Here is a 21,995-nt window from a genome sequence, read left to right on the forward strand (position 1 = left end):
TGCTTCCTTTGGCGTTTTAGCATCCCGAATGTGCTCCAACATTTCTTCTTCTATTGTGGTCTTTAAGGCAAACATTGATTTGCCTGCTTTAATTTTCCACTTCCGCAAGACGCTGTTAACATCTTCCGCTGCCGGTTGTGTAACTTCACTACCACCGACAACCTCCCACAAGTCTTGACCTTGAAGGTAAGACTCTATACACGTTGCCCACGTGTTATAGTTTTGGTTGTTGAGCTTCTTGATTCCTCCAACAACTTGAAGATCACCCATCGTATCGGCAAGACTTTGACTACACCGAACAAGCTTGAGTGACTACCGTGCAGAGTAATACACTACTCTCGACACAAATAAGCTCCCTCTCAAGGTTTGTGATAACCCCAGCAATAATCTCAAGAAATTTTTTCTGATGTGGAAGATCAGTCAAAACTGCAACCACAGAGCATACTCGGAATTTCAAGAGACTTTACAACCAATGCTCTACCAAGAACGATCCCTGACCGACTTGGCTCTGATACCAATTGTTGAATAAGAAGAGTATCCAAGATAACTCTAATGATCCCAAGAAGAAGAAAAATAGAGCACACTCTTAAAGAAAGCTCACAAAACAAACTAATTAGCAAAGCTTTTCTTATTTAGCTCTAGGCTTTGTTTTTCCTTGGATGATTTACAATGCTTGAGGACTTGGGTATTTATAGCAAACCAAATGAAAGCTACACCACACACTTACTTCACCTACAACATCCACCTACAACCTCCACTTACTTCACCAACCTCACACACTTACTTCACCTACAACATCCACCTACTTCACCTATAATTGACATTGATTCTCAACATATCACTCCCTCATCCAGCTCTCAACAGCAGCAACAACAAGTCTACCAGCCATTCCGGCCGCTCCCATCTCCAATCCCCTCCAAATTCCGCTCGCTAGACGCCAATGGCCGCCTTGAGATCCTCGCCAACAGCCTCGGCCTCTGGTTCGAATACGCCCCCCTAATCCCTTCCCTAACCCAAGAAGGCTTCACTCCCCTTACCATCGAAGAAATCACCAGCATTTCCAGCGTCGAGCAAAATCGCCTGGTGGTGGCGGCGAAGGTGAATGACTCTTTAGTCCAATCCAACACCGACCTAGAAATCGTTTCTGAATTTGACTTGGGGGGTTTTGAATTGCTGTACGAAATTCGGCTCCTGAGTGTCCAGCAGCGAGCTGCTGCTGCCTATTTCATAATTGAGAACAAGCTTGATGCCAAAGGAACTTAGGATTTGGCCCGTTCGATAAAAGACTTCCCTCGTCGGCGAACCGAAAAGGGTTGGGCGAGCTTTGACTATGTCAGCGTTGGTGATTGTTTAAGGTTTATGTATTTTAGGCAGGCGATGGAGCACAAGAATCCATCTGAACCTAGAATTGCTGCTTTAGAGCAGGCATTGAAGGTTGCACAGAATGATAAGGCTAGAAAGGTAATTTTGAAAGAGTTGGAGGGAGAAAGTGAGGAGAATGAGGGGGGAGGACAATGTTGCAGTGTGGGTTCAGGTTCCGGTTGTGAGGTTGAAGTTTGGGGAGGTGGCAGAGTCGACTAAAGTTGCGATCTTGACGGTTTGTAGAGTGGATGAGAAGGATAAGGAGGTTATGGAGGCCCCGTGAGAGTGTAGGAGTAAGGGGATGTGAGAATGGTGGCTCGGGTGGGCAAGGGATGGGTGATGGGGGATGAGAGAAGGGGGTGCTCAGGTGGAGAAGACGAAGGGGGTGGAGGATGGGGTAGACGAAGGGGGTTCTGGATTTTTTTCATTTTTTTAATTTAATTTTCTTAATATTTTTATTTAATTAATTATTTTAATATTTTTAATTACACATGACGTTCAATTATTGTCTATATGGGTACCATATCATCAATTAATATGAAACTTAAGAGTCAGACTAACAGATGTATGAGACTGTCTTAAAATTAACATTTTAGGTATGACTCTGAAATGAAAAAAACTTCATTTACTAAATATTAAAAACCACGAAACTTGAGGATAATAAATTAAAATTTATCCAAATAAATAATACAATTAGCAGAAAAATCCAGATAGCATGTTACACAAAAATAGCTGGCATTTCTCCTGATATTTCAACTGTGGCAGTGTATTTTATAAAAACAAGGAGGAGGGGGCATGGCTACCTGGTGGGAGTATCAATATAATTGGGATACTAATCATATTGTTAATTGATTTTATAGTAGAACTTCAACTTAATCATGATATCAAAGTAGGATGTCTTTCGTGTGAATGCCCCGGCGTGCTCCACGTCACTCAATTTGTGTTGTTCACGTGCTCAGCTTGAAAATTCGACACACATAAGTAGGTGTGTTGAGAGTATCAATCTCATGCAGGACGTTGTATATGCTTATTAGTAATTGAGCTATTCTTTAATTATATTATCATTTGATTTTAATGGTAGAACCTCAACTTTCTTAATTACCCAAACCTTTTCCATGTTCAATAACGATTTATATGAATAGATTCACCATCATCTTGCATTCTGATTTAATTATACAAAGATATAATGCTATGTGTAAATTTTTATTCACATAACATTATATTATTATATAAAATGATTCTCTTGCGAAAGTTACCAATCAATTAAATTTGGAGGAAACAAGCTTTGGTGTATCCTCGTTGGCAGTACCTCCAGGTCCAGCAGTACTCATGGCTGCCACTGCTTAATAATTTTTGCTAAATGTTTTGGTCACGCCTACTTGTTCCCACCTTGCCAGTTGGAAGGACTTATTTGTTTGTGTTTAATATGGTATATGAATTATGCTTGTTATGATCTGAGTACTTGAACTAAAATAATTAAATTGGTGGTTGAGTGGACCATGGCTAATCATGTCTTCCACCAACAAAACAAGAGGTTAGATCTCATTAACATTCTATGAATACATGGCTATGAGGATAACTATCTTTGTCAATACTTTAATAATATTTGTGAAGTGGTACTGAGAATCACTCACACGTGGATTTGTCTATAATTATTTTATTTGCAAACGAAAGACACACACATGCACGATTATCCTTAACATTAGTGAGAGACTTTCACTTACATATTTCATACGATTTAACTGTTTTACATGCATCTTAATGAAGAAAAATCTAGTTGATAATCACTTAAGTCCGTGAAATTGTTTTTTCTCGTATCGTAAGATAGAAACTTGTTTACAACTAGAATGTTGAAGTGGCAAAATCTTAACCATGCGCTCGATATGTTTTAACTAATTTTTTTTAATTCGTGATTAACTAGAGATACTAATACAATAACATTCCGTCTCATAACAATTTGCCTCCCAAACGTAGCTCTTATATTTCCGGTGAACAATCTCATCTGAGATTGAAAGACAAGACCTGTCTTTCTACTTTCCATTTCCTCCAAAACACCCAACAAAGCTAATCCAATCCGATCCAATGATTGCCCTGATGTTAAGTGATCAATTGAATTGTTTGCCAAACACGTACGCATTCGTCTTTCAGCCCATTCCCTGTATTTAGAAAACTGATGCATGAAAACGAAAGCCTAGAATAATTAAGAACAAAAGCACGTAGATAAAGGCAATAGCACGTGCAAGTGTGGCTGCTGCTGGTGACCTTGCTGAGACCGACTCGTCCGTCAAATAATTTCTGGGTATCCCGCCCGGGGCTTCAACTCCAAACACTAAAACTCACTCGTACTAATTTACGAGAATATTCCTATATTTATATATTTCTCCGATACCACCAGGCAAAACTTTTGGTGGGTTCGAGCGAAGAATCAATATATAATTATACTTCCCATGCATGCATTGCATGCTTCGGAGTCTCGGACCTTGTGGATCTTTTTCGGGACGATATATCAAAATAATATAATAAGTCGAACCTAAAAGGCCTTAAATAATAAGTAGGCCTTTTTGGGTGCGACTTAAATAATAAGTTCAAACATTTTATATTTAAAAAGAAAATTATACTTAATGTACAATGAAAATTTATTATTTAAGATCTAATTTACAGCTTTATTTTTTCTTATAAGAAATTGTTATTGATAATGAAGAATTTTAATTGTGCGCTTTAAATTTTTTATATTTTTAAATTGTCAATACTAATTATCTTATTATTCTGATTATTAATTAACGAGGACGTCCCAATGGGCCTTGCCTCACCAAGTGTGAAGGATTCCTACTCGCACGTGTTGAGAGTTGGTGTACTTTCGGCTACTTGTCGCACACTTCGCGTGGATTGAAAATACGTAAAAGAAAGATGTTTCAATTATAGGACGACTAGCTCACGTCTCTATTTGGTTGTAGGGACGGATGGACATTAGGACCAAGGTGGTCCTAGGACCACTCGGAGTTCGAGAAAACATATATGTGAAGATTTTTTCAAAACCTGCAGAATGTTTTATACGAGTCTTTTTTATACTCATCAAGTGTTTGATGTAATGTTTGTTAAGAATATCTCGATAGGTTACGTCGACAACAGTCGACAAATTCTCTCTATATCCTCATAAGATTGCTTGAGCATATATTGATATATGTTGATATGTGTACAACATAGTTTGATTGACAACAACAAACTCACTATGTGGTCTACGAAATGCCAATGAATAAACTTAATTACCACATATTGCCTTAATTAATCTTCTAAAAAAGACTGATTTCCATAGTGGAAAATCTTGTCACAGGGCTGTACGTTCTTCGCTTTTTGCAACTACTAACCAACTATGTATATTTGTAAACTGCTGTATTTTTCTATTTTTCAAGAATCCTATTGGTCACTAACCGACTCGTACACATATGCAAGGAAGGAACCGGATCCTTCAAAATTAAGCTCACTAATCAATGAATCCGGATTATTGAAATTTGATCTAATGACTACAAATAGGGAGCTCTTCTAAAAGTTATAATAATTGTAACCGTTTGATAAAATTTTAATGATCCGAATTCATTGATTAGTGGACTCCATGTTGAAGGATCCGGACAGAATCCGGTTCCCATATGCAACACCGTGTTCTCATAAGAAAATCAGACAGACGCGACCGTAGGATGGGTACCCGGTTAAAAGAGCGGCCACAAACATATCTTCCAACAAAGCGGGGGCCATCGCAACGGAGAACGCACTGAAGCAAGCGTGAGGGCGCACACGTGGAAGTGGGGCCCCAGTAGTTTAACCGGCAAAAAATAGGTGGAGGTTAAGAAAAAGGGCGCCGCGGCGCTTTATAGAGGAGGATTCCAACCTCCTCTGCCAAAAGAGACAGCTTTTCGGTTGAGGGAGAGAGAGGGAGAGGGTCAGGTGTTAGTGGCGGCGCAGTGCTGCAACCAACTGTAAACAACCGCAATCTCCACAGCAATTCAACTTAAATTAAATTTCAATTTTCATTTGGATATTTTATTCAGAAATTGAAATATCAGCTTCTTTGGCGTTGTTCGTTTTTTGCCTCGCCCATCTGGCCAATAGCATAAGTATATACCCTCTCTCTCTCTCTCTCCACTCTCACATTCTCTCTCTAAAGCCTTTGTATTTGTCCCGACATTGGTGATTTCCTAGAAGCCTCCTGAAATCCCCACACGCATATGGTACAATCTCTCTCTCTCTCTCTCGCACGCACACACTCTCTTTCTGTAGAGTGCATTTTGGAGCTTCTTCAAGCGATCCAGATTTTCGGTGTTTTTATAGGATCTCAACTTTTTGCATTTTTTGTGGCATTGTTCTTGCGATTTCAGGTTCGGAATGTGAAAGTTTTGATATTTAGTGTAAATTTTGAGTATTTAATTTGATTGTTTATGTTCTTAGAACTTGATCGTATAGATTCTTATGGAAACTTTTCGTATAATTAGATCTGCGAAATCACGAAAAATATCATCTACAACATTTGAACTGTGATCATAGTTGTGGTGGAAATACTAGTCCAGTGAGCGATGCAATTCGGAAACGTGTTTCACGAGCTATTCGAGATGAGAGGTGACAAGGGGAAGAAATCAAGAAGAGGAGGGGAAGAGAGGAAGCACACGCGCCGCCGTGCGAAATCTCACATTGCCCCGGAACATACATTGTCATCACCCGCATCAGTTGAGCAAACCAAGTGGGCAAACTTGCCCCCGGAGTTGCTTCTCGACATAATTCAACGCGTTGAAGCGAGTGAGACTTCCTGGCCTGCTCGGAGGGATGTGATTGCTTGCGCTTCGGTTTGCAAGTCGTGGAGGGAGATTACGAAAGGGATAGTCAAGACTCCAGAGCAATGTGGCTGGCTTACCTTCCCTGTCTCACTCAAGCAGGTATTTTTCGATAAAACGAGGTTTCTTTAGGTTATTCTTACTGAATGTGACTTTCACTTGCCTGCTGAAGATTTTTACTTTCCTCATTACTTGCATATATTTGCTAGCCGGGACCAAGAGATGATCCGATCCAGTGCTTTATTAAGAGGGAAAGAGAAACTTCAACATACCTACTGTATCTTGGTCTTAGCCCTGGTAAGGATGCTTCTCCCGTTATTATTCACGAATCATGACTTGGGTGCGTGTTAGATATCGGTGTTCAAATTCTTTTGGAGTCGATTTGTAAGCCAGTGACTAATTCTTTCTTATAAATCTGTAGCTCTGTGTGGGGACGTGAGTAAGTTATTGCTGGCAGCAAGGAAGGTCAGACGGGCAACAAGTACACATCTTGTTGTGTCCTTGGTTGCAGATGAATTCTCTCGAGCAAGCATTACTTATGTTGGAAAATTGAGGCAAGCTTTACAATGTATCTTTATCGTTGCCATGATTCTTTTCAATTTGTGCTCACTGCAACCACGACTCATTCTTTTTTGTGTGCAATTCATTGGCAAATGAACAGGTCTAATTTTCTGGGATCCAAGTTTACCGTTTATGACAGTCAGCCTCCACAAGACTCAGCAATCCAAACAAATTATCAGTCACATCGAAAAATCAATCCAAAGAAGGTATCTCCAAGGATGACTGCTGGTAGCTATAGTGTTGCTACTGTATCGTACGAGCTCAATGTCCTCCGAACAAGGGGACCAAGGAGAATGCAATGCATCATGCAATCAATACCCATGTCAGCAGTTCAGGAAGGGGGCGTTGCTCCTACTCCAACAGAGTTAGCGACCTGCCTTCCTCCAAATTGCTGTGCATTGCAAGTTTCAAAGGGATCGAAGCAGCTTGCCAACTTTTGCTCTAGTGACCCCACAACGGATTTGGAACAAGGCACAAAAGATCCAGTCATTTTGAAAAACAAAGCTCCTAGATGGCATGAGCAGCTGCAGTGTTGGTGTTTGAATTTTAAGGGACGCGTTACAGTGGCTTCTGTGAAGAATTTCCAGCTGGTGGCCGCTGCAGAGCCTTGCCATAATGTTCCATTGGCTGAAGAAGAGAAAGTAATACTGCAATTCGGGAAGATTGGTAAAGACATTTTCACAATGGACTATCGCTACCCTCTCTCTGCTTTCCAAGCCTTCGCAATTTGCTTGAGCAGCTTTGACACGAAACCAGTCTGCGAATGATTATTGTCTATTCGCATCACATGACCATCATGCTCGTCTTCCCTTAGAATGAACTGTAAATATACTTTTGAAACAGAGCACTTTAAGCTATGGCTTTTGGTCATCAGCAAGTGCCTTTGCTGAAGTTGCCGTAGTCTGTGTAATGGCAGTAACCCGTATAAAGCATGCTGTAAGTTTCCAATTTATTTATTTGCGTGAACGCAGTTGTATGCAACTGGAGGATGTTCGAAAGTCCGTCTTTTCTCATAAGGGTCTCTTGTATTGAATCTTGATATTCAAATGCAGTTTTGTACATATTTCATATTAACTTCTGATTCTCGTATTATACAAGTATGGTTACAGTTATACACGCCGTATATTTTTCTTACATATCTGCTGGCAGATCTTAGTAGAAAATCCACTGTAACTATAGCGACAGCCATGATGCCGAGGCTTATCAGGATTACCTGAGTCCGAGTCACTTGGTTCCATGAAGAACCCTAAAGGGCACCTCCGTCTCACAGTGGACTAAGCTTCTCAGGTGTTTGTGTTATTTCAGCCTTGTGTGTTTCGAGGGGCTTTGATTTACCGTTTGGCTTGATGGTTCTGCTGGCTTTTGAGAAAAAACCGACTGAACACCGGGATTCCTTTCTGCGACAGAAGTATTGAACACGATAGAATTATTGATACTCTGTACATTGCTGTTGGTATATGCTATCCTCTGATGATCTTTACTCGTCTGGTCGAAATTTTCCCCCTCGCTGCTTTCCTCTTCATCAGTAGTAGCTTCCAGGCTGTCATCTGGATTGGTCTTATAACTGCGGTGTATGGGCATGAATTCTTCTCCGTTTTCTGGTTCTGAGCTATTGTGCATTGTTGCTCCTCTGTTTTCACCAGATAGGGTTACGATGCTAACTGGTTTTTCAAGCATTTGGTCCTCAGTGGCCAACTTACTCATTTCCAAAGCAGCTTCCTTGATTTCTTTATGCAGGGGAGCTTGTTCCGCGGTCAATGAAACCATCTTCTGATTAGACACCCTTGAGGTGCTTCTGTCTTTTGGAGTTTGGGTTGGTTTCGAACTGGAGGTTGTGCTGCCTAATGTCTCGTTTCTGTCAAAAGTTTCTTGCTTTTTGTGTCGTTTCCTTTCTTCTTTTATCACTGCTTGCAGTACTTTCTCCCTTTCTTCATGCTCTTTCGACTCCGTCTCTGATTCGGCATGGTGCTTTTGATCTCCGCCAACGGTATCAGGATCTGCCTTCTCGGGTGAAGCAACTGTTTCTACAGCTTCTGTGGAAGCTACATGAGTTTGCTCTGCGGTTGGAGTCTTATTCTGAGCTTTGGGAATAGTTTCGGATGTGCTGATTTCTGCATATGGTTCCTTTGGTTCTGGTTGAGTGGCAGGTGATGGAGATTCAGCAGACAAGGAAGGAAGCGGAGAGTTCTCTTGAGTGTGGGGCTGCAATTGCGCGTGAGGGGATTCTTGTGATGCTCCTTGGAGTTGAGAGGCTGTGTGAGATGGTGAGGATCGAAAGGATTCAACCCCAGTCTGTGCTGTTGCACTAGAAGTTTGTTGGGACTCAGTGGCAGCACGAGATGGTGAGGATGGAGAGGAATCAACTTCAACCCGAGTTTGAGTTGTTGCACTAGAAGATTTTTGGGACTCGGTGGCAGAACGAGATGGTGATGGTGGCGGAGGTTCAATCTTCAATGGAGCCTGAGCTTGGGAAGGAGAGGCTTTCACAGGGGCTTTCCCCGCGGGCCGAAATGGTGGTCGCTCAACAGGGGCTGAGGTGGAAGTCTGGGCAGGGTTTTGGGTTTTAGCCACTGGACGTGGGTCGGGTTCTACTTTAGAACCACGACTACGCCAAGGGAGCCGAAAGCGAAGTGAATGTGTTTGCTTTTTGCTTGCCATGTATGGTTTGGAAACTAGAAGGATTGGCTTTGTTGAAGAAGATGAAGGATGCACACCACTTAATCAAAGGTCTGGTGTATATATCGAAATTGTATCAGATACCTTGGAAACTTTCTGGGATTTCTGTCGAATTTTTTTATACCTTTTCTGGGTATGGATGCTCACTTCTCTTACAAACTTATGATTCATGAGAAATCGGCAATTTCTGAAGGCAGGTTTACCTTCCCTAACAGCTCTGGAATCTCTCATTTCGTCTTTCGGAGGACCCCGACAGGCATGTTGAGTACATATACTTTGCTGGGATGCCGTCTCAAGAGCACAGTTCACGTTATGTTTAAGAAGGGTTGCTACTGTTTGAAATATCTTCACATTTTTTTCTTTCAGCTCAATCATGCTTTCTCGGGAGAGAAACTTACCTACGTCTGGGATTCCACGGTGGCTTTGAAGTTTCGAGATGAATTTAGGTAACGCTAACGGAACTAGCTTTCCAAATAAATTTTCCACCTGGGCAAGTAACCTGGCAAAGAAGTAAACAATGTAGAAGCAAAGTAAACTTTCCTTCATGTAAGAAAAGAATAAGAGGAAAGCACATTGTCAAGTAAAAGATTACTTACACCAGAATCTTGGTCCTGCTGCTGCAGCGAATTACCATACATGAGGCAGCGTACACCTTCTCCGTCCAAACGGAGCTTCCGATCGAGTTCTGAGGTAGTGTTTCGTATCTGCACACCAAGGTCTGTATCAATAGTTTTCATCTGTTTCTTTTCTCTAAGTTGGTTCAACCCACAACTTGTCGGAAGCTTTCGTGACTTTTCCTTAAACAGGAACAGTGGAGAAATTGCCGGGTTAGAAAAGATAGTTTCACGTTTAAAATGGGTCACCTTACCTCTCCACCCGCGAGGGCCGGTCTAGAGATTTTTGAGACCCTCGGCGACGCCAAAAAATTTGTCATCATCTGTACTAACCAATAAAATACTTATTGTTAATCAAAACTCTATAAAATTATCAGTTTAACCATCTAATTAAAACATATCATGAATAAGAAATATGGAGCATAAATGTAATTTCACACAACCAAAGTTTGCTGTTTTTTTTAAAGCCTCACCTACATATAATCCTAACATATCTCTAATTAAAATAATAAAATAACAAAATAAATAATAATAAATAAATAAAAAACTTTCCACTCTCACATTCTCTATCACTCTCTTCTTCTCTCCTTCTATTTCAAAACCAAAATAAAAAAAAAATTCTCACACACTTTGTGTGTGCCTGTGCCCATACACTAGTTTTATATAAGAAAATTATTTGTCTTCACACGTAAGACATCGATAAAATTATACTTAGAAAAGCACTTCAAACAAAATAATTTAGAAACACGGAAAAACTAATTTATTTTGTATCGTGAGAAGGAAAAAAAAAAAACTCTTTGTTTACAAGTAGATAGATATGAGTTTTGTTTTCTATCTGAACTTTTAAAGTGTTTTTGTATAAATCGTGAGGTGTTTTTTCTTATTTACTAATCTTGTCAATATGAGACTAAAAAAATAATGATGTTTTTGAGTCTTTAATTGATATGTATAAGTAATAAATGTGTACTAAATTAAACTTTTTGATGACACGTCATATGATTTACAAATTTGGTCAATGCATTACTCTTTGTTGAAGATTAGACTTGAATTGGAACAAATGTTTTAAAAATAGCAACCCACATAGCTACTAGCTACTAATTAAAAATAAATTAACAACCAAACAAAAATTCGTAAAAATTGAAAAGAATAAACATGCACTTAGCATTTCGAACTTAGGACCTCTCATTAATTTTAGGCTAAATATCCAAAAATGGTCCCTAAAATTTGCATAATCAATAGAAATAATCCCTGAGATTGTCCACCATCCATGATTTTGGTCATTCCGTTAAAAAATCTTTGGGCAATTTTCAAAACTTCGTAACTCAATCGATTCTTAACCAAATTCAAACCATAATATATCAAAATAAAGATAGGAAAGTGTAGAACAAGATTATACCTATTTGGAAGCCCAATGGTTGCCGGAGATGGCTGGAAAATAGCCTGAAAGGTGACTGGTTTGAGAGAAAATTGGAAAACTCGCTAGAAACTGGGTAAACTTTAAACGTTTATAACTTCTTCAATACTCAATGAAATCAAGTGATTCAAAATTGAAAAATCATACTTCACGATGAGACGAAGATAATGGTACCTTGCATGACGGCTAACTCGCCTTGTTTTGGCCGGAAAACGGCTTGAAAGTGGCTAAATTTGTAAAAATTGAAAAGTATATAAGCACACATGGTGTTTTGAACCCAAGACTTCCTCACTAATTTCAAACAACAAAACCAACGAACCCATTAGTTCTAGTTAAATTTTTTTTGTCATTGAACCAAATTTTATAAATTTATACTCTTATGAAAACATATATAAATATACTACCCTAATAATTTTGCCCTGCCAGCACTGGGCCTGAGTCGGCCCTACCACCTGCACAGGAAAAAGGACTAGAGAATGCAACAGTGGTAGATGTACTAGCGATAGAGGATAATGAAGAAAACGGACCCTGGCTCTGGTGCAACACGAACGACGCTGTCATTGGTGTGTTGGATTTATTCCAATGTAAATCAACCTTAAATGGTCTACAACATATAATAGGAATGTAATATTGGAGATTAATGTAGATATTGTGATTTGATTTCCTAAAGATATCAATCTTATATTAGGTGTCTTGTAATACAAGTAAGATTGATGGAGTCATTGATTTTATGTGATTATGATACCTAACTGATAGGCTAAAAAGTGGGATTTGAGATTCCTTTATGGACGGAACCTTAATGCCTTAGCCAGTATAAATACTAAGGTCCCTGCAAACCCTAGATACACAACAAACGCTTCCCACAAAGTAGTTGTATTCAGTTAGGTGCTTTGTAGAAGACTTTGGTGTTGCCGCATCCTACATCATCTCCGCTTGGTATTCAATGGCTATTGCTTCATGATTAGGTCAGTCAACTCCTTGTTTGTGTTTTAATTATATAACCACATAAAGTTTACTTGGTGCAGTAAAAAAAATGTACGATCTTACCATGCATATGTAAATATGATATTCATACTACACTCATGTTTAAGTTTCATATGCGCATGAAATTGCAGATGGTGAAAAACAATATCGGGTCGTTAGTGTTGCTTAAGCCAGGAGAGCAACAACATATTGCAGGAATCATCACTGAAAGAGGTAAACTATTTACAGAACTAACTGCCTCTCAACAAGTTATTCTGATTCTATTGACCGCGGCATAAACCGAGCAGACTATCTCAAGTAATCGCACAGGAAAGATCGCCTATAGACAAGAGTTGGAAATTATGACTAATGAGGTCAGTTCAAGTTCACATTCTTAGATACTAATTTACTTTGAACACGCGATTTTTGTTATGAACTAAACTGTTTAACAAATTTATATCAGTAACAATGCAACTTATGACAGGTATGCCGTGGCCGCGATTTCTATTCTTCAACTAGCATAGATATTGGACTGAACAGTCTTTGGTTTATAAACTCGTGGAAGCAATTACGTGATGATTTTTTTATGTCAACAGAGTATCATATAAGGCGTGTTCAAGTTATAGACGGGAAGCTAGTTGGCGTATTTCGATCAAAGATGTAGTCCGGGCAGTGGGTGAGCAGCAAAGTGGGGAACTGAAGCGACTCAATGGGTACATTAAAGGAGGATACTGTTAGAAGAACACGTCTCAGTTTGATGTCCATCAAATTACTGTAGAGCAAACTTCAGAAATGCCTCCCAACAGAAAGCTTTCTAAGACTCGTATTTCAGACAGTTGAGAGCGGGAAGGTTACTAAAAATGTCATGTGTTCTCTCATAAATTAAGTGCTCGTGTGATAAGCTTTTAGTGCCCCATACTTCTGATAGAAATAGAAGACAAGAGACTTGTAGTTCAAGTAATTGTTTTGAACCTCACTTAGCCACATCTTTGCATAGGTGAGGGTTATCTCTTAAAAAAAAGTTCCCTCACCGTTATTTTAGGATCCACTCTCTTCATTTAGGGACCCGTTTATTTTCACTCTCTTATTATCTCTAATCTTTGAACCCTTCACGTAAACTGTAGCGTCACATTACCATAATGAAACATCACCCGAACACCCAAAATCCTAATGTCCTCGTGTGAGTGATTTCATAGTGTCGATCTCGTTGATCCTTTTTTTAACACCAACCAACCATTTTTTGTAAACACAAAATGGGATAATATGGTCTTTCGACAAGAAGTCGGGCCAAGGAACAATATTCACGATCCCATTTGCATCCAATTTCGAACGCAACATATATACTCTATCTAGAAATTGCAGATTCAATTTCAATTTCTTAGGACCTCTAAATTTGATACGTTCGGCATACTACAAGGCATATATCTCGACACAAAGATGCACAATTCCCATTGGCTGGCAAATGAAACTTGTTATCTTTTCGAACATTCTATCAACACAGGATTGTTCTCTCCCCTTGTAAGATTCAAAAATCAGAAGCCCACAAGATTTTATGCAAAAGTTCTCCTCTTAGAGTGGAGAAATTTTTAGTTGTAATAGGAACACGAAAGATACATCACGTGTTTTTCTGTAAGTGGTAGAAAATTTTAGTTTTTAAGTTATTAACCATTTATATAAGAACACATGGTATACTACTTCGTGTGACGGTCACATTGAAAAATCTCTCCTTAGAGTGTTACTCCTCCAAAGCTCGAAGCTTTTCTGTGGCAGATGATTGGACCTTGTGTGGTGGGGAAGCCGGACCCCAATTCCTCCAAAGTCATTGGTCATTGGCTTTTGGTCAGACCAATTAGCCTATTTCTAATCTAAAGGATATCAGATGTCAAAAGTTTTGGGTCCTCAAAAGTCATGGACTGTGAAAGAAACTTCTTATTCGCCATCTTCGTAGCTATCTAATTGTCAATACTTCCTTTGAGGCCATTGTGAGGAGGAATTCATTGGTAAAGACGAACTGACCACGTGGTTGTCTAATCAGACGCATTGGATGGGGCTGAAATTCAAGAGGAGTATTAATAGGTGCGGAGTTTTGTTTCTCAAGTCAAGCAGTCATGTGGTCCGATCGTCCAAATTTAAGAATTTATCTCTATTGATAATGGAAGAGAAACCAATCTCTTGACAATACGTAATTGGTCTAAAATATCATCATATTAGTTTGAGATATCATTCTTATCAGAGAAAAGTTCATCCTAAAAGCAAGGGACTAGTCAAACAATTTGGAGGGGTGGAGAGACCTTCTAGTGGGATAACTAAAAACAGAGATTCCACAAGAATTAAAAGGGATCCATAACATTATCACAACTTTCCCACAACTGGACTTAATATATTAAAAATTCAAAGAATCAAAGACATTTAGTGGATTTTTCAAACAAAGATTTCAAGCACATTTACCTGAATATATATGTTATCTCCTTGCTCCTCCATTGCTGCAGCATCTCCAAAGGCAAGAATCCCAGCAAGCAACTTGTCTGAACGGAACAAACCCCATCAGACATTCTCCTGCTTATTAAAAACATGTTGCACAACGTAAATTATTCTAACACAAAACACAGAAGCGACCACCAACGTTAGCAGAAAAAGCATGTAAGTCCTTGGAATTGACTCTGTGTCTGTGCGTGCCATCAGGGTCCACCGTGTTGGTGCGGCTAAGGAAAAAAAACACCAAAGATTATTCAAATTTATGTCGGTGGTATGTGGATCTACCTCTTCCCACAAACACAATCTTTAGGTCATGTTTTTTTACCAAAACAAAATCTTTAGGTCATGCTAAAATCAAAAGGAAGTGTAGAAAAACTAACAAAATATTTAGGTCAATACTAAAATCTTAAGAAAAATTTGAAATACTAGATTTGGTTACTATGCAAGGACTAAGGAGTTAGGAGAAGGTACGTTAAAAGAGTTGAAAAAATGAAAACAAGTTATGTCAAAGGAATCACTAATTGTAACTGATTAAAATTTGAATTGTAAGACAATGTAATTAGCCAATATGGTTCGATCACTAGCAATAATACTGCAACACATGTCCTTTTCGATTTGGAACCGCTTAAATGTTAAGTTATTCGTCCATTCTGAAAATATAAAAAAATTCTAAAAATTTAAAACTCTGGAAAACATGTGCTGCATTATTACCAATACGCATCATTTAGCAAGGAAAAGTCTGTTACTTGTGACCAAGATATCCACAATTACCTGTGTTTTAGTAAGGGCAAAGTAATCGTCTCAAGCAAATACAAAAGAATGGATTCTGATCATCGACTATTGCAGCATGTAAACTGCATACCAAAACTGACACATGATCTGAACCACTTTGTTGACTGCCCCTGCTGATTCAGCCAGCAGCAAGGCCATCCCGCAAAAGTCGATTTCGGAATGTAGCTTTTTAGAAGCTGCTTTCTGAACCACCATTTTCAAATTTCCAAGTTCCACTATCAATTACGTACAAATCCCACTCTCCTAATGTAATAGCAGGCCCCACTTTCTGTGCAATTGTGGAGAGATTTTTCAGTATGATGGCACACGAGATAGTACATTAGACATTATTATATAAATTGTGAGATATATGTGTTAAAAAATTAATAATTTAAAAAATAAAAATTTTCACCACTTAAAAACATATAATGTACTACTCGTGTTTCCGTTACAATAAAAAAAATTTTGAGGTCATGGGTACTTCTGCGCTCTTTTTTTTTTTTTTTTTTTTTTTTTTTTTTTCTTTTTTTTTGAAACTGTGTTTCGACTCTGACATGTTAAAAAGATGCTGAAGGGTGGATGAGAGCGCGCCATCGTCAATTTCCTTCGTGCATGATCTAATCATTTTTAATCTTCTTGGTTTCCATCAAATCATCCCCATTTTTGTTGCCTCTATCTTTTGTGATGAAGCTTAACTATCACACTTCTCTAGATCTCATGCCTGCATACTCTCTTACCCTCTTTATTATTACTAACCTATAAATATCACGAAAAAAAATGTTATAACGTGAGCATCTAATGGAAAACTAATTATTTATTAAAAATATATAAAATTAATTGAGAATAAGAGGACAATTTTAAGATTTTTGAAGCACTAATACTAGACATTCTCATGTGTCATGCTTACAATATGCATCTACATGTAACATCTTTTTAACCTAACACATGATCAATTCTTATTGAGTAACGTAAGAATATGTGAAATTGTTAAACTATGACACGAATAACTGATTATGATACAATGTTAAACTATGAGTGTCTATCGAAAGCCAATTCACAATAAAAATAAAGATTTGAAAACTTTTTAAATATGATAGACTCTCAATCTTCCACAAGATATACTTTCAACAAAATAGTCAAATAGTCCTTCTTAGACGTTATAATACGAGTCACAAGTTGTCCAATCAGGGTAGACTACGAATTGGGAATATCTAATCGCCACAGGCTGTAAATTCTCAAGAAATCCCACTTGCTGATGAGATAATATATTGAGAAGACAGAGATAGACCTGATGAAATCACATAACCTCCTTTTTGCTAATTGTCCTTATTAGCGTTGTTCAACAAAGCGAATCCTATCTTCTTTGTCCTTAAAATTTTAAATATTCTCCAATTTATCAGAAAATATATTACTATAAGTCTATAACAGTATCTCAAACTAACAACGTGATATCATAATTTTAGGTTCTCCCAACTTGCCACAGCCCCACGAGTCTCTCCTCCTCCTGCTTATAAGGAGCATGGCCACCTCCTGCCCATACTATCATTCCCTAGACTTCTTCACTCTTTGAGTCCCTTTTGTAAACGATCTTTTAATTCTAGCATCCGAACTCTCCTCTTACCAGCTCACTGCAATCGCCGTACGATTCATTCCTACTTTCGTGTTCATATATTCCCCTAAGATTATTGATGGCATCGGTTTCTTCCTCGAGGAATCTCAGCTCCTCGTGGACGCCGAAGCAGAACAAGTTGTTCGAGAAGGCGCTGGCTGTGTACGACAAGGACACGCAGGACCGCTGGCACAATGTGGCCGAGGCCGTGGGCGGAAAAACTGTGGAGGAAGTAAAGAGGCACTATGAGATTCTGGTGCATGATCTCATGCACATAGAATCCGGCCAAGTCCCTATACCAAATTATAAGGCCGCCGGAAGCAGCGGCAGCAACGGCAGCAACAGAGGATTTGGTGATGAGCAGAGGCAAGAGTAGCTATGTTTTCATCTTTCATATAATCTCTTAATTGTTTCTAAGCATTCAAAGCTATAATATCCATGTCTATGTTCTTCTTCTAGAAAGTAGCCAAACATCCTAGTGCAGAAAGGGTGTTAGAGATTTTGTACTGTTACAATGTCCATCGTAATTCGTGTCTAATGTCATATTATAATTTAAACATCCAACTAAAAACAAATTGATAATGATTAGGTTTTGATTCAATGTGCAATTCACACTACCAACGTAAAATTGGATGAAGGTAAGTTTTTCCTTTAGGAAACTAAGACATCCTAGTGGAGAAAATGTGTTAGAGCCGTAGAGGATTCTCTAGTGTCTACAGTGTCAATAATATCCCGACTTTGATACCATCTTAGTATTTGAACATTCAACGTATTAATTGTTAATGCCTAAAGAAACAAAGATCATCTAAACTATTACATATAGTTTTAACTTTTCGACGTGAGAGTCACATTCTCGACATGGGATTCAAGAGCAGTATGGGTTTGTAGCTTTTTCACGTATCCCTTTCCATAATGTCATTCGCTATGTTTTCCTCTTCTGGAAGGGACGGTTCAAACCAACGACACTAACTTGAGTCCTCCCAAAGAAATTTTATATGTTTTGTCTAATTTTTTTTTTTTCTTTTGTATATCCCATACTATATTCAACTAAAATTCCTAAGAAAGAAAAGAAATCCCACATGAAATCTAATCCATACTTGTTTTAGATGGCATACGCACATGGTCCTATGATTAAAGTAATTGAGAAACATTGTGTGACTCCAAACACTTAATGGAAATAAATCTTCTCCGGATCTCTTTCACCAAGATTACCGGATTAAGTGATACGGATCTTTTAAATTTCATCCAATAATAAAAAATTATCACAACTTTTAAAAGGTCAAAACAGATAGACCTTTAAATGAAATTTGAAAAATCCGGATCATTTGATCCGATGATATTGATAGAAAAGATCCGGAGAAAATCTCTTTTCCTTTTTAATTACTTATCACATTCTCTCATTAATCCGAAGGATTTGCTAGTGACAGTCACTGTTGCATCTAGCTAAACCTCTTGGCAGCTTTTCGAGTTCATGAAATGTTCATAAGTATATCGATACACCTACACAAATACACACTGCAGTAATCGATGCATTACGTCAGCGAATATGCATTAAAAATAGGACACATCTTACATCAAAACGAAGCTCCCAGAAAAAAGATGCTAATTATGTGTGTTAAGCTAATTAAGTATGGGGGTGGGTGTGTGATTGGTAAGATATAATGCCAGTTGGGTTGTTGGGATAATCACATTTTTTGGCTCAAAAGATGCTTAATTAATTGATTATGCAACTTGGAGGTTTGAGATTATCTACAAAGATTTTTTATGCATAATTGGAAGATGGAATTTTTATATGCTATTGCTAATTACTTCTAATCTATTCAGACTTATGAAAAATCTGAAGATCTGATGGGAGGGACCAGAAGACTGAAGTGTCAATGTGTTACTTTTATCAGTGACAAATAACCCTATGTGGTTCCTCTCCTATCTTTTGTAATGATTTTCTGCTTAAAAATATATGTTATGTATTTCTGTTTTCATAAACTAAAACCGCAATCTAACATCAATGAGCTTGTAGCACAAGTGATTAGAATCATATTTTAGCACACAAGATCTTGTCTCGAATCTATCTCCCTAACATTGCTTGTATATGAAATACAATTATAAAAAATAAAAAAAATAAAAAAAATAAAAAGATAAAAAAACCAAAACGACGTCTAAGAAAAATTAGCAAATCAATTCAACAGAAAGTGCATCGATCAAGCAATTCATCGATCAGACTACAGGCAAATTACAAGTAGATTAAGAAATTATAAAAATTAAAGTGAAATATATCTATGACGAAATGCATAATCGGCAACTAAAACAACAAAAATTAACAAATCCACAAACAATGTTACCGGTGAAGCAATTCATCGATCAGATTGTAGGTGATTCAAAATCTCAAATTAACAAATGGATTAAATAATTAGACAGATTACGTAAATTATATCACTAATGAAATGCATGATCTGTTGGAAAATCAAATCAAAACAGCCAAATGGTGATGAAAGACAGCAAGTGTGCTGCCATGTGATGTGCTAGCAGGAAGACAGCAGTGTACCTTCATGTGTTAGCCGAAAGGAAGGTATTACAACCTGCCATGATGCAATGCATGTGTATGCCAACTATCAAAGTTGCTCCATGTGTTTGAAAGGGTGTAAAGATGTGGAACACCATCATTCATTATATGTATTGTTGGATTGTTTATTTTTTCAGTTTTTGTATAAATAGGCCATCTTGCTAAGCCTTAGAGCATATCATCCAAATCCCACTTCCCATTCTCATTTTCAGCTTGTAAGCTATTGATTTTTGTAAACTCTCTTTTCATATATCAAAGTCCAAGTGCCTTGTTTGTCAAAGCTTGTTGCTTCCCTCCTTTCTCTATTTCTTTGTCCAATTTTATTGAGAGTGGAAAGTGAGAGGTGTGATAGAGTTTGTAAACTTATCACCCACATATTTTGGTATTGAGTTAGCAAACTCTTTAGAATACCAACAATTGGTATCAGAGCCAGAATACCATTCTAGCAAGTGCAGTAGCTATGGCGTCCAACTTAGTGCAACTCCAAGTTCCCACATTGAAGAAAGAAAATTATGAAAGATGGTGCATCCAATTCAAAGCATTGTTTGGATCACAGGAGCTATGGGAAGTTGTCAGTAGTGGGTATGTTGTACCCACTGCCGAGCAAGAAGCCGTATATACTATGGATCAAAGGAACACTCTCAAGGACTTACGAAAGAAGGACCAAAAGGCGTTGTATCTTCTATACCAGGGTTTGGAAGATTCAACGTTCGAGAAGGTTGCAGAAGCAACAACGAGCAAGCAAGTATGGGATACACTCAGTACAATCTACAAATGAGTAGATCGAGTTAAGAAAGTGAGGTTACAGTCACTTCGAGCAGATTTTGAAACTGCTCACATGAATGAAGGGGAGAGCATCTCCGACTATTACTCAAGGCTCATTGTGATAGTAAATCAGATGAGGAGAAATGGCGAGAGACTCGATGAAGTACGAGTTGTGGAGAAGATACTCCGTTCACTCACATCTAAGTTTGAGCATGTGGTGACTGCCATTGAGGAATCCAAGGATTTGGAGGTGATGAGCGCAGAGGAGCTACTAGGATCCCTCCTAGTTCACGAGCAACGCATTCAGAAGAATGCAAACCCCACAACGCTAGAGCAAGCTTTGGAGTCAAAGTTGAATATTGACAAACCAAATAGAGGTCGTGGGCAGTGGAACTCACGTCGTGGGAGTTCATTTAACCGTAGCCGAGGACGAGCTCGAGGAAGAGGTCGAGGCTATGCACAAAATCGAGGTCAGTCTCAAGAGTGGAGATCTACTCGAGGAAAGGCGCATATCCAATGTCACAATTGCAAGCAATATGGACATTATGCCAATGAATGTTCACATAAAAATGGTGAGCATGTCAACATGGCAGAATCAAGTGGAAATACTGATAAAGAACTTACAGTCTTGCTAGCACACCATGATTCCAGTAGCCAACAAGATGTTTGGTATTTGGACTCTGGTGCAAGCAATCACATGTGTGGAAAGAATGAGTTTTTTGCCGAACTCAAAGATGGGGCCTATGGATCTGTAAGTCTTGGTGACTCCTCAAAGTTGCCAGTTGAAGGCAAAGGGAAGATCAAGATCATCCAGAAGGATGGTAAAGAAGAATACATCTCCGATACCTACTACATACCAGGTATGAAGAGCAACATTCTGAGCATTGGTCAACTGCTCCAGAAAGGGTACATTATACATATGGAGAACATGCTTCTCACTCTCAGGAATGCAAGGAGAAAGCTTATTGCATGTGTTCGAATGTCAAAGAACCGGATGTTTCCGTTGAATTTGAACACAAAGATTGGAAGCTGCAACATCGGTGTAATGGAAGATAAGTCATGGAAATGGCATCTTCGATTTGGCCATCTTCATTTCAATGGCCTAAAGTTGCTATCAAGTGGAGGAATGGTTCGTGGTCTACCCCAAATTGAAGCCACACGCCAAGTATGTGAAGGTTGTGTGCTTAGCAAGCAAGCATGACTATCGTTCCCTGTTGGTGATACATGGAGAGCAAAGGCACCACTGCAGTTGGTGCACACAAATATATGTGGTCCATTGGATCTCATGTCTTATGGAGGTAATAGGTATTTTATTACCTTCATTGATGATTTCAGTAGAAAAACTTGGGTCTATTTTCTCAAGGAGAAGTCAGCTGCCCTAAAAAATTTCAAGGAGTTCAAGGCA

The 21,995-nt window shown here is 38.5% G+C and overlaps 2 protein-coding genes and 1 pseudogene across 3 annotated transcripts; 2 read left to right on the forward strand and 1 right to left on the reverse strand.

Moving 5' to 3' along the window:
- Nucleotides 1-816: 816 nt before the first annotated feature.
- Nucleotides 817-1,780, forward strand: LOC137745698 (rubisco accumulation factor 1.1, chloroplastic-like; annotated as a pseudogene).
- A 3,481-nt stretch (nt 1,781-5,261) lies between these two features.
- LOC137746257 (tubby-like F-box protein 5) lies at nt 5,262-7,821 on the forward strand. Of its 2 annotated transcripts, none has more exons than XM_068486342.1 (5): nt 5,262-5,585; nt 5,847-6,284; nt 6,392-6,479; nt 6,604-6,736; nt 6,844-7,821. In XM_068486342.1, exons 2-5 carry the CDS (start codon nt 5,928-5,930, stop codon nt 7,508-7,510), a joined length of 1,245 nt encoding a protein of 414 aa, XP_068342443.1. In that variant the 5' UTR covers nt 5,262-5,585; nt 5,847-5,927; the 3' UTR covers nt 7,511-7,821. The 2 variants fall into 2 exon arrangements, with proteins under 2 accessions (XP_068342443.1, XP_068342437.1); XM_068486336.1 differs by lacking the exon at nt 5,262-5,585 and adding an exon at nt 5,598-5,732.
- A 2-nt stretch (nt 7,822-7,823) lies between these two features.
- Nucleotides 7,824-9,401, reverse strand: LOC137745735 (uncharacterized). The gene has a single exon (XM_068485741.1). It carries the CDS (start codon nt 9,399-9,401, stop codon nt 8,040-8,042), a length of 1,362 nt encoding a protein of 453 aa, XP_068341842.1. The 3' UTR covers nt 7,824-8,039.
- Between the last annotated feature and the right edge of the window lie 12,594 nt (nt 9,402-21,995).

The sequence above is a fragment of the Pyrus communis genome, chromosome 1 (genome assembly GCF_963583255.1).
Source record: "Pyrus communis chromosome 1, drPyrComm1.1, whole genome shotgun sequence".
NCBI lineage: Eukaryota > Viridiplantae > Streptophyta > Magnoliopsida > Rosales > Rosaceae > Pyrus > Pyrus communis.